Below are 18,341 nucleotides of genomic sequence, written 5' to 3' on the forward strand. Positions count from 1 at the left end.
CCTTTGCAAGGAATGAAGCAAAACTGGTGGATCTGCAATGTGGCATAACTGACGATTCTCAAGGAATAACATGGACAAAATTTCTGGGAGCAAGCGATATGCCTGTCCCTCTTGGTGGTAGGGGTGTGTTACCTGGCAGGATGAATGATAGGGATACCTCTCCAGAAAAGTAATTCAATACTGCAACAAATAAATGTTTCAACATTTTACTTCCAAAATTAACCTTTTAGTCTTCACCAATTACATTTTCATGTAATTCAATTAGGGCTTTGTAGATTCTAGACCAGCGTAATATACTATGTACAATATTTAAAGGGTTTCAACACTTCACACTTGTATTTCTGGTAGTGATGATTAATACAGTACATTAATACACCAAGAGCACCATAACTAGAAAACATGAATATAATATGAAAACTGATTCAGACTAGTTATTTTTTAAAATCCTTAAATGTATATTAAATAAATATATAACTTACCTACAGGTCCTTTAGTCATCATTTTTCAAATTAAAAGCTATATTATAGAAACATTACTTAGCCAACCAAGAATCACAGAGGCACCTGCCCCTTAAAAAGGCTTTTGAAGCAGAACCATGTGATCTCCTGCATCAAACTGAACCATCACAAAGTGTCTATCCTTATTTCTTTTTCGCCATCACAGGCGTGACTATTTACAAAAATCATGTAAGGCATGATTAGTACTCAATGATAGCTATTATATCAGCAGCCTACTAACCAATAAGAGGTTTAATAAACAAAGGAAAGAAAGCAGGGAAGTACAATAAGTGGAGCATCTGCTTCATTGAAGAATGACCATTACGATACATAAAATCTGTTTCTTTCTTCATTCATTATAATCCACAAGTCACAAGTAACTAATACTGTGATAATAATTCTAGGAGGCCTGTGGACACATTCGAGTTGCACTAAGGCCTCAGGAGCAACCCCTGCAAATTTGTGTGCTCTGTATTTTAGCTGTGCCAGTTCTAAAACCCTAGTTAAAATAAGATATCGCATTGCAGATATCCTGCAAATCTGTACTTTGCAGAGTAGCCCAAGTAGTAAATGCTGACTGGGATATCGTGCCATGCTAATGTGGGAGCTGTGGCGAGCTCGCTTTCTAACTTCCACAAAAAAGAATTGCGTTTCTATCCACATCAAAGTCAAGTATTGAGCATCCATATTTTCACCATCACACCAATTGACGAAACAAACATATCATCATCTTTGGTCATATGAAGTTCTGACACTATTCCAGCTAATAATGTACAATGTGAACAGAGGATCATTTTCAGATGAGGATGCCATATGAAGCAGGGGAACTCAACAATAAAAGCCTAGAATTCAGAGCCCCTTAGTAGCAATCAGAGCAAGATACAGTTTTCCATAACTCCCGCAACTCTATGGAATCCAGAGCATCAAATAGATTCAGCATGAAATTATAGGCAGAGTTCAGCTTTTAGGAGGAAACAATGTGCATCACTCCCCCTTTAATAAACTTGGAAACCAAGAGATGCAATAGTCCAAAGTTTTTCCAGGTGTTAGTGGAATAAATTAAACACACATGGTTGCTGCATACAAGCAACTGGTGTTCAAGAGCATTAGGAAAGTATGGCACAAGTAAAAGTTGTTTGGTTCATCAAACCTGCTGCTTGCACAAATCATGTAAAATATTCCCTATTAAAGAATCTACCCCACCTTCTGAGGTAAAGTTGTGTGTAAATACTCCCTAATCCCCAATGGCAATCAAGCAAAACTCCAGGCTGTCAACATTCATTGTTTATTCAATCCTCATCAACTACCTTCCTCAGGTGACATCCCTCCCTCCTGCTGCAGCAGCACCAGAATCAGGAATGTTAGATCTTCACTGTCTACACATCCTCAAAATCTTCTACAAAAGCAAAATACTGCAGATGCTCAAAACCTGTAACCCTGTTCCGACCAGACATTTATCCATAATTTGTGAAAAAGTAAATTGATAGAGCATCAATTATTTTTGAAAAGGTCACATATCCACTACTCCGTAAGGAAAAAAATAATCTTTTATCTTACTTGAGGCTTGTTAATTTTGAACCTATGTCCTTAGTTATGAATTCACAGTCGAAGTTAAATAGAGGGTCAACAGACACTGAATGCAACGGCATCAATGTGAATTGTTTTTGCATTTCACAAGCCAGCATTACACCCTCAGCATGAGATTGTCCATTTGTACAAAATTATAATTTTGTGTTACAGACATGCACTCACTAGCAGTAGGGTTGAGACTGTCCAAGCTTAGTTAATGCAAGATCCTCAGAGACAGTACAGCGAGGAGACTTTCATTCCATCAAACTGGGTTGGAAAGAACCCATTTGACCCACTGTGTCTGAGCCAGCTCTCAAAGAGCTATCCACTTAGTCCCATTGCCCCGTCCTTTCCCATTTTGAAATTTTTCTTTTTCAAATATTTATCTACTTCCCTTTTAAAAACGTCATGGCTTCTGTTCCCACTACAGTTTCTGGTTGGGGAATCCATGTCCTAACAACCCTCAACATAAAAAATAATCTCTCTGTTTTAAAGGCAGCAAGCTTAAATTGATGCCCCCTAGTTAGTAGAAATTGTTTTTTTCCCTGTTCAAATTGTCAAAACACTTCATAATTTTGGGCACCTCTATCAGATGTCCTCTTAATCACCTGTTCCAATAAAAAAAGAGCCCCAATTTCTCCTCATAGTTTCTCCTTCGAATTAAAGCCTCCCATCCTGGTATCATCTTAATGAATCTCATCCTTTCCAAAGCAGATGCACAAAATTAGGCACAATATTTTAACTGCTGCCTAATCAATAATTTAAACTGGGAGGTTCGCATCATTTAAAGGGTTTACAATTTTCTTTCCATCAGAAACATTAGTTGGTTCATTGACGGAACAGAGTCTCAAATGCTATATTTGTTCTGCTCCCTTACCGATGCCTTGTCCATACTTGGTTTTGCCAATGTTACTGAATATGGAACTGGATTATTAGTTGATGGCAGAGGCCTGGTAGAGCTGAACCACATTGACTGGAGCCGATTGTCAGGAGCTGCACCAATACAAAAGCAGCTGTTTGAAGCTGCTGCTCGGTCAGAAACTAATACGTAACTACCTCTGATTCGGCATTTGATCGGGGGGGTTGGGGGAGGGGTAAACATAGAAAATAGGAACAGGAATGCGCCATTCGGCCCATCGAGCCTGCTCCGCTGTTCAATATGATCATAGCAGATCCTCTATCTCAATACCATATTCCCGCTCTCTCCCATACCACTTGATGCCTTTTGTGTCTAGAAATCTATCTAGCTCCTTCTTAAATATATTCAGCGACTTGGCCTCCACAGCCTTCTGTGGTAGAGAATTCCACAGGTTCACCACCCTCTGAGTGAAGAAATTTCTCCTCATCTCAGCCCTAAATGTCCTACCCCATATCCTGAGACTGTGACCCCTTGTTCTGGACCCCCCCAGCCAGGGAAAACATCCACCCTGCATCCTGTCTGTCTAACCCTGTCAGAATTTTTTTTTAAATTCATTCTCGGGATGTGGGCGTCGCTGGCGAGCCCGGCATTTATTGCCCATCCTTATTGCCCTTGAGAAGGTGGTGGTGAGCCGCCTTCTTGAACCGCTGCAGTCCGTGTGGTGAAGGTTCTCCCACAGTGCTGTTAGGTAGGGAGTTCCAGGATTTTGACCCAGCGACGATGAAGGAACGGCGATATATTTCCAAGTCGGGATGGTGTGTGAATTGGAGAGTAACGTGCAGGTGGTGTTGTTCCCATGTGCCTGCTACCCTTGCCCTTCTAGGTGGTAGAGGTCACGGGTTTGGGAGGTGCTGTCGAAGAAGCCTTGGCGGGTTGCTGCAGTGCATCCGGTGAATGGTGCACACTGCAGCCACTGTGCACCGGTGGTGGAGGGAGTGAATGTTTAGGGTGGTGGATGGGGCGCCAATCAAGTGGGCTGCTTTGTCCTGGATGGTGTCGAGCTTCTTGAGTGTTGTTGGAGCTGCACTCATCCAGGCAAGTGGAGAATATTCCATCACACTACTGACTTGTGCCTTGTAGATGGGGGAAAGGCTTTGGGGATTCAGGTGAGTCACTCGCTGCAGAATACCCAGCCTCTGACCTGCTCTTGTAGCCACAGTATTTATATGGCTGGTCCAGTTAAGTTTCTGGTCAATGGTGACCCCCAAGATGTTGATGGTGGGGGATTCAGTGATGGTAATGCCGTTGAATGTCAAGGGGAGGTGGTTAGATTCTCTCTTGTTGGAGATGATCATTGCCTGGCACTTGTCTGGCGCGAATGTTACTTGCCACTTATCAGCACAAGCCTGGATGTTGTCCAGGTCTTGCTGCATGGGGACACGGACTGCTTCATTATCTGAGGGGTTGCGAATGGAACCAAACACTGTGCAATCATCAGCAAACATCTCCATTTCTGACCTTATGATGGAGGGAAGGTCATTGATGAAGTAGCTGAAGATGGTTGGGCCTAGGACACTGCCCTGAGGAACTCCTGCAGCAATGTCCTGTGGCTGATATGATTGGCCTCCAACAACCACTACCATCTTCCTTTGTGCTAGATATGACTCCAGCCACTGGAGAGTTTTCCCCCTGATTCCCAATGACTTCAATTTTACTCGGGCTCCTTGGTGCCACACGCGGTCAAATGCTGCCTTGATCTCAAGGGCAGTTACACTCACCTCACCGCTGGAACTCAGCTCTTTTGTCCATGTTTGGACCAAGGCTGTAATGAGGTCTGGAGCCGAATGGTCCTGGTGGAACCCAAACTGAGCATCGGTGAGCAGGTTATTGGTGAGTAAGTGCCGCTTGATAGCACTGTCGACGACACCTTCCATCACTTTGCTGATGATTGAGAGTAGACTGATGGGGCGGTAATTGGCCGGATTGGATTTGTCCTGCTTTTTGTGGAAAGGACATACCTGGGCAATTTTCCACATTGTTGGGTGGATGCCAGTGTTGTAGTTGTAGTGGAACAGCTTGGCTAGAGGCGCGGCTAGTTTTGGGGCACAAGTCATCAGCATCATAACCTGGATGTTGTCAGGGCCCATAGCGTTTGACGTATCCAGTGCACTCAGCCGTTTCTTGATATCACGTGGAGTGAATCGAATTGGCTGAAGACTGGCTTATGTGATGGTGGGGATATCGGGAGGAGGCCAAGATCAATCATCTACTCTGCAACCATCTTCGGCCAGAAGTGCCAACGCTTCAGCCTTGTCTTTTGCACTCACGTGGACTCTGCTATCATTGAGGATGGGGGTGTTTACAGAGCCTCTTCCTCCCGTTGGTTGTTGAACTGTCCACCACCATTCACAACTGCATGTGGCAGGACTGCAGAGCTTTGATCTGATCCGTTGGTTGTGGAATCGCTTAGCTCTGTCAATAGCATGTTGCTTCCACTGTTTAGCATGCATGTAGTCCTGAGTTGGAGCGTCACCAGGCTGGCACCTCATTTTTATGTATGCTTGGTGCTGCTCCTGACATGCTCTTCTGCACACCTCATTGAACAGGGTTGATCCCTTGGCTTGTTGGTAATGGTAGAGTGAGGAATATGCCAGGCCATGAGGTTACAGATTGCGCTGGAATACAAATCTGCTGCTGCAGCGCCTCATGGATGTCCAGTTTTGAGCTGCTAGATCTATTCTGAATCTATCCCATTTAGCACGGTGGTAGTGCCATACAACAAGTTGGATGGTGTCCTCAGTGCGAAGACGGGAGTTCGTCTCCACGAGGACTGTGCGCTGGTCCCTCCTACCAATACTGTAATGGACAGATGCATCTGCAACTGGTAGATTGGTGAGGACGAGAGGTCAAGTATGTTTTTCCCTTGTGTTGGTTTGCTCACCACATGCCGCAGGCAGCAAAATTTTATATGTTTCAATGAGATCACCTCTCATTCTTCTAAACACAGGCGAATACAAGCCGAGACGACCCAATCTCTCCTCATATGACAGTCCTGCCATCCCAGGGATCAGTCTGGTGAACCTTCGCTGCACTCCCACTATGGCAAGTATATCCTTTCTTAGGTAAGGAGACCAAAACTGCACACAATACTGCAGGTGTGGGCTCACCAAGGCCCTGTATAACTGCAGTAAGACATCCTTGCTCCTGTACTCAAATCCTCTTGCGATGAAGGACAACATACCATTTGCCTTCCTAACTGCTTGCTACACCTGCACGTTTGCTTTCAGCGACTGGTGTACAAGGACACCCAGGTCCTTTTCGACATCAACATTCCCCAATCTATCACCATTTAAATAATACTCTGCCTTTCTGTTTTTCCTTCCAAAGTGAATAACTTCACATTTATCCACATTATACTGCATCTGCCATGTATTTGCCCACTCACTCAACTTGTCTAAATCTGAAGCCTCTTTGCATCCTCCTCAACTCACAATCCCACCTAGTTTTGTGTCGTCAGCAAACTTGGAAATATTACATTTGGTTCCCTCATCCAAATCATTGATATATATTGTGAATAGCTGGGGCCCAAGCACTGATCCCTGCGGTACCCCACTAGTCACCACCTGCAACCCCGAAAAAGACCCATTTATTCCTACTCTCTGTTTCCTGTCTGTTAACCAATTTTCAATCCATGCCAGTATATTACCACCAATCCCATGAGCTTTAATTTTGCACACTAACCTCTATGTGGGACTTTATCAAAGACCTTCTGAAAATCCAAATAAACCACATCCACTGGTTCTCCCTTATCTGTTCTACCAGTTACATCCTCAAAAAACTCTAGTAGGTTTGTCAAACATGATTTCCCTTTCATAAATCTATGCTGACTTTGTCTAATGCCGTTGATATTTTCTAAGTGTCCTGTTATCACATCACATATTGGACTCTAGCATTTTCCTTACTACTGATGTTAGGCTAACCGGTCTATAGTTCCCTGTTTTCTCTCTCCCTCCTTTTTTAAATAGTGGGGTTACATTTGCCACCCTCCGATCTGCAGGAACTGTTCCATAATCTATACAATTTTGGAAGATGACAACTAATGCATCCACTATTTCCATGGCTACCTCTTTTAGTACCCTGGGATGCAGATTATCAGGTCCTGGGGATTTATCGGCTTTCAATCCCATTAATTTCTCCAGCACTATTGTTTTTTACTAACACTAATTTCCTTTAATTCCTCCTTCTCACTAGACCTTTGGTTCCCCAAGTATTTCTGGGAAGTTGCTTGTGTCCTCTTCCGTGAAGACAGAACCAAAGTATTTGTTTAATTGCTCTGCCATTTCCCTGTTCCCCATTATAAATTCTCCTATTTCTGACTGTAAGGGACCTACATTTGTCTTCACTAATCTTTTTCTTTTTACATACTTGTAGAAGTTTTTACAGTCCACTTTTATGTTCCTTGCAAGTTTACTCTCATACTCTATTTTTCCCCTCTTAATCAACCTCTTGGTCCTTTTTTGCTGAATTCTCAACTGCTCCCAATCCTCAGGCTTGCTACTTTTTCTGGCAACTTTATATGATTCCTCTTTGGATCTAATACTATCCTTAATTTCTTTTGTTAGTCACGGTTGAGCCGCATTTCCTTTTGAATTTTTGCGCCAGAAAGGAATGTATAATTGTTGCAATTCATGCATTCGTTCCTTAAACATTAGCCATTGCCTATCCACCGTCATGCCTTTTCATGAAGCTTCCCAATCTATCATAGCCAACTCACTCCTCATACCTTCGTAGTTTCCTTTGTTTAGATTTAAGACCCTAGTTTCGGATTGGACTGCTTCACTTTCCATCTTAATGAAGAATTCTATCATGTTATGGTCACTCTTCCCTAAAGGACCCTGCACAACAAGATTATTAATTAACCCCTTCTCACTACACAATACCCAATCTAGGATAGCCTGTTCCCTGGTTGGCTCCTCAACGTACTGGTCTAAAAAACCATCTCGTACACACTCCAGGAATTCATCTTCCACAGTATTATTGTTAATTTGGTTTGGCCAGTCTATAAGCAGATTAAAGTCACCCATGATTACTGTAGTACCCTTGTTACATGCATCTCTAATTTCCTGTTTGATCCCATCCCCTACATTACCACTACTGTTTGGAGGCCTATGGACAACTCCCACCAGTGTTTTCTGCCCCTTGGTGCTTCTTAACTCCACCCAGACTAATTCTACATCTTGATTTTCTGAGCCAATATCCTCTCTCACTATTGCTCTGATTTCATCCTTTACTAACAACGCCACCCCACCTGCTTTTCCTTTTTTCCTGTCCTTCCTAAATATCGAATACCCTTGGATATTCAGCTCCCAGCCTTGGTCACCCTGCAGCCATGTCTCTATAATCGCAATTATATCATATTCATTTACATCTATTTGCGCTGTTAATTCATCTACCTTATTGCAAATGCTTCGTGCATTCAGATACAGTGCCTTTAGATATGTCTTTTTAACATTTTTTAGACATCTTAACTTTTTTTGTACTATGGCCCTATTTGTCTTATTACCATTTTTTCTTACCTGGACCCTATTTGTTGTCTCTTGTTTGTACGCTCTGTCCCTTCCTGACACAATCTGGTTATCCTTACCCCAATAACTTTCCTGCACTGCTTCCTTGTCTTTTCTCTTTAGCATTCTTGATTTCTCTCCACCGGGACCCCCCCCTCACCCTTATTTAGTTTAAAGCCCTATCTACCTCCCTAGTTATTCGATTTGCTAGAACTCTGGTCCCAGCACGGTTCAGGTGTAGTCCGTCCCAATGGAACAGCTCTCTCTTTCCCCAGTACTGGGGCCAGTGCCCCACTAATCGAAACCCACTTCTCCCATACCAATCTTTGAGCCACTCATTCATCTCCCTGATCCTATTGACCCTATTCCAGTTTGCTCGTGGCTCAGGTAATAATCCAGATATTACCACCTTTGTGGGTCTGCTTTTTAATTTAGTCCCTAGCTGCTCAAACTCTCTCAGCAGAACCTTTTTCTTAGTCCTACCTATGTCGTTGGTACCTACGTGGACCACGACAACTGGATCCTCCCCCTCCCACTCCAAGTTCTTCTCCAGCCCGGAGGAGATGTCCTTAACCCTGGCACCGGGTGGGCAACACGGCCTTCGGGACTCATGTTCCTGGCTGCAGAGAACAGTGTCAATCCCCCTACTACAACCACCTTCCTTTTTACTCCCCCCACTTGAATGGCTTCCTGTACCACGGGTGCGGTCAGTTTGCTCATCCTCCCCGCAGTCCCCACACTTGTCCACAAGGGTTGCAAGAACCTCAAGGGGTAAGGGGGATACATTAATGACCTCCTTTACTTGAACTCTGCCTGAAGTCCTAGAGATTGGGCAGACCTCGTTTTCACAAAGGGCCACCTAAGTTTCAACCCGACGGTGTCAATGATTTCTATATCTCAGTCTGGTTCAATAGCAGATGCACTGAAGTGTCAATAAAAGGCATGACACAGTGGGATGGTAAATCACATCTACGATCATCGATTTGCAGAATTCCCAATTTCCAATGCACTGTTGTGGGACGTGCAAATCAGAGATCAGGCATTTGCCCTTCCAGCCAACTCACACCCTTTCTAGCGGCTGCTTTCAGAACAGCATTAACAAACGCCTGGAAGCAACTCAGCCTCTTGGCCTGAGGTGCTGTGTGAAGCGATGAATGAGGAACAGCAACAGAAAAATATGACATAAGGCAGTTTTAGAAACCTTTTTCTATTTACTGTCTTGAAAATTAAGGCAAACTTCACACTCAGTGAAGTTGCACTGAAGTGGGAGGCACTGAAGGCAGCATGTGTGCTTGCCAGAAACAAGAAGGGAATTCAATGCAGAACTTAAAACTTGGCATACATATCATAAATATTTTCCAGCACTGGAAGGAAAGATCACATGTTTCCACCCTAAAAGGTCAAAGTGATAGGTTTTCCTGCGATCACTCCCAATTGGCTAACCTACCCATAATTTGTAGAATATAACAAAAGAAGAAGAAAAACAGGTTATTGAATGAACTGTACTTTTTTTGACTATGACATGAAGATGTAGTTTGAATCCAAGAGTTTATACCTATGCGGAATAAAATCCCACATGCAGCAATCTATCACTAGCAGTTACCGACGTGGGTATAAGAAGTCCATTACACACAAACTGCTGTGCCACAGACAGCAAATGGAAAAGTATAGCACATGCATACAATCACAAAATAGCATATCAGCAGATGCAAGAAAACAATTTAGGCAAAAGCAAGACGGATGAAGTGACAGAACATTACAGCTCACCAACCACAGCACAGAAGCAGAGCAAGAGAGAGAAAGGAAGAAAGCTTGTAGACCTTCAGAAGAACTGGTTGATTTAGCTGCAGGCTTATTTGCTTGTTTTAGGCAGTCATCTTGTTCTTCATCTAAGCTGCTCAGAGCATTCAACTGGTTTACTATCTCTGTAAACAGAAGCCAGTTGAAATAATAATAAGGTCAGGAATTTCTGCAACAAGCAACAGAGGCAAACTGCTCCCTAAAGACATTTTTTTATCAGATTCATGTCATTCCTCATTTGCAATTCTCATAGGAGGACTTTAATGTTTCTCAAATTGTGCAGTTGCCGAGTGTTTTTCCCACAGTTACATGAAAAATGTACGAAAGAAGCTGCTTTGTTTGAAACTCTTTTGCTTGCAAACTTCCAAATACTCCAAATTCAGTAGCCAGAGTTGCTAATTGTCTGCTACTTATGTGATATGCTTAAAACTGTCTACAGTTGTGTTTTAGCATTACCACATTTGGAACAGATGAGCCTAAAAGCATTAAACTTAAGGATTACATTTTTGTAATAGTTTTACAAGATTCTTACATTTGAGAGCATTTGAGTCAGGATTAGTTTTTCAATCTTAAACACTGAAGAAAATACAACATACACTAACATTGGCATTTCTAAGGATACTGTAATGCAGAAGACAGCCAATTTTAATAAAATCAATAGAGAAACTGTAACCTTAAAAGTTGCATAACTTTAAAAGGTGCCCCACTGCACTGTGTTGTGAAATGGTAGGACGCATTCACAGTCTTCCACTGGGTTCCTGACCTTGGTATCCTCGTGTTGTGAGCCACAAATCAAAGCCTCAAGCAGGATGGAGGTTTAAAAAAAAGGGTCACCGTGGGAAGCTCTTGAATGCAGCTGGTTTCAGTGCAGCATGACCGAGGTCTGGAAGCAGGCCATTCTTTTGTCTCATTGTTTAAAATAAAATAAAACTGCAGCTTTTTATTTACTCTTGAACAACAAATGTTTAGAGAAAGAAAAGAAATTTGTCAAAGACTCAGTACTACTCCTTCAAAATAAGTTCTTCCCTGCATACCAAGGGCAGTTGTCAAAAGCCACCAAGTTCCTCAACTCTTGGCATCATCTCCAAATGCCAATCAAGCATTTTCCATAAAATTTTATTTGGGGCTGTCTTACAAGCAATAAAAGGTCAGCTGCTTTCAAAATTTGCCTCCACTCATCTTGTAATCCTTTGTGTGGCTTTCCTCTTCGTATTGTTCCCTAAACTTTACCAAATGCAACACACGTTACCTGTTTTTATTCAGTTAATAACCCACTTTTCATTTTATCAGCACCACTTCCTTCATTTGTAGCAAATTTCTTATTTCACAATGATCTTCCCACCTCACTCATAGGATCAGTTGTTACCGTTTAATTTCAAAGTGCCTCTAGATTTTGTTGGTATCTGTTTCCAACATTCAAATTTTGTCATTATACAAGGTTGAGAACACACTACTTTAGCAGCCGTGTTTTGATTTTACGCATGTTCCCAACTCTTTAAAAGCGTTTGCAATCAAGCTGAATTTCCTCTGTCCCTCACCATATCATAGGCAATGTGGCAAAAGAATGGCCTGCTTCCAGACCTCCGCCATGCTGCACTGAAACCAGCTGCTAAGAGGTGCACAAGAGCTTCTCAAGGTGACATGTTTTACTTACCTCGGATGCTTTGCCTCTGATTTGTGGCTCACAACACTAGGATGCTGAGATTAGGAATTTAGTGGGCATCTTAATCCAGGTCATTGTAGGACACTTTCGGCTGGCAGAGAGGGGAGACTTTCATCTTATCAGATTCAAATCCAGATCCCAGAGATGTAAAGAATGTGCACTAACCCATAATGCTATCTAATCACTATGCATTGAATTTACAGGGTATCTTTGCTCGGCACATTTATAATGATTCCATAGGTATCCTTTTAGAGAGATGGCCAAACTAAATCACAACGCATCCTTAGTAACGGAGTTGTTAACTTGGTCTTCTCAGTGCTGAACATAACATTCCATTTACCTGTCCAGTTATCTAGATCTACCTACAACAATTCAGTTGTTGTTTGTCTTTTAGATGGAACTTTATCCATTCTGTAAAAGTGGTGTCAGCACCAAAGAGAAAACCACCTCAGACTACTGATGTTTACAATGAATAGAGTAGGGAAGCACTTTTCCTTGAGAGATCCCTGCCTAGGTCAATTAAGGCTATACGTGTTCACTTACTATAGCCCAATATTGCTTTCCTCTAAGGAAGTTGCATAGAGTTAAACGCCTCAAATATAGGACAAAAGTTCAGCTTCTGAATGAGACCAGGATGCCATGCACGACTGAAATCTCTGGAAATATTATGCCACAGAGGTCACAGTATTCAAAATGTAGTCTCACAATGATTTGTAATCAATGCTAATGTTACCTCTGAGCAAGAACAAGAAAAATCCTGGTTCATTAAGCCTATACAATCCACAAACCATATATAACCTACTCTATTATGGAATCTACCCAACCCAATTAATCTCCCAAGGAAACCCTGTACAAATTTTCTTCCTGTCCCCCAAAATGTAAATCAAGCATAACTCCAGAATATCTAACCTTAAATCCTGCCTTATTCAACCTTGGCGAGTCGCTTTCCACAGTGTGACATCTTATGGTCTCAGCAATCAATCATCTTTATATCTATTTCATTAAAACTCTCAATCCCATTACTAACAAGATAGCCATTCACAGGCGGAAGCAGCCCTCAGGTCTTGTGATCCATGTTGCTGCATAGGGGCCCCCATCAAACAGCAATATCATGGCTTCCCGATCCAGTGGCCCACTTGTCTGCAGGAAGTCATTAGGGAAAGTAGTGACCCAAAGGGCAACTCCTAGGAAACCAGGAAATTTGAACTGATCGAATGAGATTTTGTGCACTACTGCTGATAACTGAAGAATCCTACTCCTCCCTCTTTTCTCAATACTGTCTCAGCCTCTACCATGGGAGAAGTGTAGGGAAGTTTACAGTTAAAGTGGCCTCAGGCAACAGATCAACCTGCTAGAAAATTATTTGAGTTTGTGAATCAGACATTTAATTTAAATTTGGGTGAATCAGTTTGGATGGAGTTAGCAATTTCTTGTACTTGTTCCAAAAAAACCTTTTATGGTGTAAACAGTTGAGAGTCCCTGAAATCAATAAGACCACCCCCATCCATAGTCAAGAAAAATTGAAAGTCATAGGTGAGATCGTCACTGCTCTTAAAAAGGGACAAGAACATAAAAATCTTCTGGTGTCATTTGCCAGCTTCTAATATCTACACTATGTGAGCTAATGTGTATTATTAAAGGTAACCAAAACTAAAGTAATTGATGTAACTGTTTTTTTTTTGGATAATTGATTTCTATTTTCCTTCCCACATCAAAAGCCTTCTTTGGCCACGTGGATGGGTTACAGATTTATTCTGAGGCCTAAACCAATTTTGCCCCCCATTCTGAAGGGTGGTGCCTGGCCTCTGCACTGCACTCTGTCGCTGTGACACTGTTGAGATCTGAAACTCATCACGTGGGCTATCACAGCACAAACCCATGTTGATGGAGTAGCATGTTGGGTGATCCCTTCATTCCAATTCACTTCAAAATCAAATTGACATATTCTAAGGTGGTTTGGTGAGTAAATGCCCTGCATGCCTTGGGATTGAGCCATACAGAACAGGAAGATTCTTGCTTCAATCCTGGGTTTGTGCTGAGTCAACTGATATCAACCAGGACAGCAGTGGGGGCATTGTAATTGGCCTCAGTGTTTCTGGCAAAGGAAAATGAATCAGACAAGGTTCCTGCACCTGCTGGTAACAGAGTATCCCCTGCTGGAATCTGCACACGTATGCCATCAGGTGAGAACATAATTGGGCTCAACTGTGATTGGCCACTCTTCCCCTCCCACCCCCAATCAAATAACCTGCTGACACTCACTACCTAGGCTCATACAACAACAACTTGCATTTATATGGAGCCTTTAATGTAGTAAAATGTCCCAAGGAGCTTCACAGGAGCGTTTTCAAACAAAATTTGACACCGAGCCACATAAGGAGATATCAGGGCAGGGGTGGGTTTTAAGGAGCATCTTAAAGGAGGAGAGAGGTGGAGAGGTTTAGGGAAGGAATTCTGGAGCTTAAGGCCTAGGCAGCTGAATGCATGGCCGCCAATGGTGGAGTGATTAAAATCAGGGATGCGCAAGAGGCAAGAATTGGAGGAGCGCAGAGATCTTGGAGGGTTGTAGGGCTGGAAAAGGTTACAGAAATAGGGAGGACATGTGGGTAATGTGCCAGAGGGGTACCAATGCCTGTAGAATTATATCCTAACACGAATCACTGCCTTCTAAGAAGAAGGGAGAAAAGGAAGAAATTTGATAGAAAAAGTTACATTTACTTAAATTTTACCATGAAATAATTCATATTTGGAAACTTTTTAAGCATTGGTGCTCAACTTTTTAATATTCAAATGGTCTTAGGGGCAACATATTAGAGGTTTCGATTATAGGTATTTATCAAATCTTTTCATAAAGACTAAAGGAAAATACTTTCATGTAACATTATTCTCAAGCTCTAAAAATGTAAGAATCAAACAAGACAGTTTGGCAAAACATTAAAGGTTTTAGTATAATACTTTCAGTCTGATTTTTGCAGAATTTTAATCCTGAATGAGGAATGCTTTCCATTCACTACTCCTTCTATACAATTTTGGCCATTCAAAACTGATACATCATCAGAACTCCCCCCAGATTCCCCCACTTAGGGGAAAAAATACTAAATTAGTTATTTATAAATTCTGAGATGTGCACAGTGAATTTCTGTGAAGTTAACAATATTATCACAAATAGAGATGAAAAATGAAAATAAGTGAAAATAAAAAAAAATGAACAAAAATAATCCCAAGGAAAATTTAGCCCTCTGCTGTCGCAACAAGCTATTTTCACGAGAAGGTAGAGTTGAAGTTGGTTTGACTAGTGGACAACTCTGGCAGGGTCATCTTACTTAGAATTTCCTGCAAGCCAATGTTTATTTTGAATCAATATAATTCCCAAAAGCAAGTAAGGTGAGCAGACGCTCGTCAAAAATGCAAACATCCAATTGGTGCTGGAATATCAACCTTTTTAAAACTTATCCTTAAGACTTGGATCATTCTTTGCAATTTTCAAACACATGCAAACACTGCAAAATTATTCTGTTTTAAATTTCAACTGATTATTGTTACACTGTATTAGAGAAATGCAGAACTACACACTTCAGAATATATTATGCATTAAGAATACCTTGTAGTTAATTATTTTAGTATATAAAAATGTTGCTGAGGTTTTAAACATTGCTAAATTGTTTCCAAGATTATATGGCAGCATTATTAAATCATTCACATTCAACAATCCATAAAACATCCCTACATTATGCTTTTTAAATTTGGAATTATTTGTTTTACAATTGTAGATCATGTTTGTAATACAATGTTATGCACCATGAAGTACCACGAAAATGCAACATGCAGGAAGTTAAACAGCGTTGTTGCACTTAAAATAAAGGAAGATGCAGAAGATTGTACTGCTGCTCATACTACAGACTGAGCATCACAAACCTTCCAATTAATATTTTATAGTCTTGAACTCTTGTTAGTTGTTCTGTTAGAAAGCCACTTTCTTAGCTAAATCCTAGGCCAGTTGGCAAGGTTGCTTCTTGATGAATGAACTTATTGTAGCAGAGCAGACTTATATAACAATCAACTATTTAAATCCCTTTTAAACTGTTATCACTCAAGCAACCAAGATGTACCACTTAAAATTAATCTTAAAGGTTGACAAAATTAATGTCAAGATCACAGTATCCGGCTGTTGAAAAATGGTCAATAGTCACAAAATAAAAATAGATCACAAAATACATTTTCAAAACAAAGTGATGGCTGCTCTTTCAATGTGAAGCCATTCACAGAAATCACAGTGCTGTGTAAGTCAGCAATGTGATGCTGATGAACTGAACTGCTATCACTACAGTATCAATTTAAAAACAAAATAAAATTGGTCATTAGTTGAACTTGTGCATGACAATGTGAAAATCTAACAATTTATGACACTCAGCAACAGACACACTGTTTTTAAAAACATGCATTTTAAAGTTTCCAAAATATTGTTCATCAGACACAAAACGCTTAAATAATAGCTAAGTATCCCACAATCAAATGGCTTTTTTCCATTTTATCATCCCTAATACTTCAAGAATTACATATTTGAAGCAATTCTCTATTGTACTGGCCATTCGGCTGTTCAATCATGTTGTTCAATAATTTCCTTACATATCAAATTAGGGGTCCAATTTAATTAAAATAATGATATTGGTTGGGCGAGTCAACTTCTTGTATAATGAAAATGCACAAGCTATGATAAATTGTTTATATTAAAAGGATAAACATATCTTACATTAGCCATAACAACACTGATAAGCTATGGTATTCATTTGTATCAATCAGTAAAATAAATCCATTCTCATTTTTAGCCTGACCATGTGGGACATAAACTATCCATTACTATCTGCCCAACATCCCCATCAAAAAAAATCAGAAAAACAGTAAACAAAGAAAACTCACAAGAAGCCAAGAAAAGTTTCAAGTATTGAATCCATGTACCAGTACACACTTTTCCCTCCAAAAGTGTTTTCAAACACACATTAATGATGTCAGAAATAAGAGTTAAACATCCTATAGGGAATATGCAAATACCAGAGTGTTGGAAGGTGAAGAGTCCATTAGAAAAGTTCATGTATTCTATTTTAAATAATATGGATCAGCTTTTACTGAACAGGTAGAGGATGAATGATGACAAAGGACATGAAAAATATACAGCGGTAAATTATTTTTGCATACAATGATCAGTAGCAATTTTCAAATGTACAATCTACCTCTAGGTACTTTTATCTGAGGTTGGCAGTAAATATACCAAACCTGTAATTTTTGCTGACTTCTCCTCCTGATTCACTCGGTTTTCTTCATCTTCTTCATTTTCTTCCTCAAAGTCATCCAAGTTTCCAATATCAGCTTGTTTCATACTCATTAGACTAGCCAGACTTTGCATATCCTCATCCCTGTTTATCAGAAACATAACTAATGAAAAACTTCATATACATAATTCAAAAGATTTGTTGACAAGTTGACTTTTATCTTTTATAAGCAATTCAGCAGATAAGGAGTCAATTCTATTATTAAGGCTCCCTCAATGTCTGAGAAATTGTCCAGTGCATGGCTGTGACATACAGACCAGATGCATCCCAAGTTTCATGGCTGATTGTGCTGTTTAGTTTACCTCAAGCAGGGTGGTAGTATGGGAGCTGCAATTAGCCTCAGTGTCTATTTGTTAGGGAGGAGAAAACCAACCAGGATTCCCATTCCCAACTGCTATCCAGTAATCACTGATGGAGTGTGTAAGTGGGGATAGGATTGGTTTTGACTGTGATGGTGAAGTGGTCTGTCAACACTGACTGTCAATGCTCACACATGAATAACCGCTACTTGTGTGAGTTGCTGGGGTGAGCAACGCCCATGGAACTCTGCTACAGCAAGGAATCAATGCCTTCAGGAGGAGAGAAAAAATGTTCTACTGCAATGTTGCTGACTCATGCTGGTGTTCTGCTAATTTAAAATTGAGTTACTTGAAAAGTGCTTTCATTGTGAGGGAAAGATATATGGCAAGTGGAAGTGTGTCTCATGCCAGCTGATCAATTTACTATTTTCAAAGCAGTACCCTTATCAATGGAAGGGAGAAAACTGAAAGTAATGAAACAAATGGAAATTTCTCTGAAAGATGTCAGATAGCCTGTGATTGTTCACAGTTTGGACAAACAGTTATAGATATCCCCCAAAGGAAGCAAGCTGCTTTACCCGGGAAGGAAAATCTGGGATCATTTATTATTCATAGTTCTCCTTCAATGTCTATGCAAAAAGAAATTACAAAACTATTTGTTACTGATTTTTAATTGGTGGGGTGGGGGGGGGGGGAATGATTGTAACTCCGGACTAGTTTAGGAGCTGACCTGGAGCTGCATAAACCTGCTACCAGCTGGGTA

The 18,341-nt window shown here is 40.9% G+C and overlaps 1 protein-coding gene across 3 annotated transcripts in view; it reads right to left on the reverse strand.

The window, feature by feature from the left end:
* The window catches only part of ehbp1 (EH domain binding protein 1), a 377,463-nt gene that overhangs the window by 210,544 nt on the left and 148,578 nt on the right, over positions 1-18,341 (reverse strand). For all 3 annotated transcript variants that reach the window (XM_067989531.1, XM_067989529.1, XM_067989530.1), the window contains exon 7: positions 17,224-17,363. In XM_067989531.1, the coding sequence (XP_067845632.1) occupies positions 17,224-17,363 (140 nt within the window). The remainder of the gene's footprint in view (positions 1-17,223; positions 17,364-18,341) is intronic.

This window comes from Heptranchias perlo, chromosome 8 (assembly GCF_035084215.1).
Source record: "Heptranchias perlo isolate sHepPer1 chromosome 8, sHepPer1.hap1, whole genome shotgun sequence".
Taxonomy (NCBI): Eukaryota; Metazoa; Chordata; class Chondrichthyes; order Hexanchiformes; family Hexanchidae; genus Heptranchias; species Heptranchias perlo.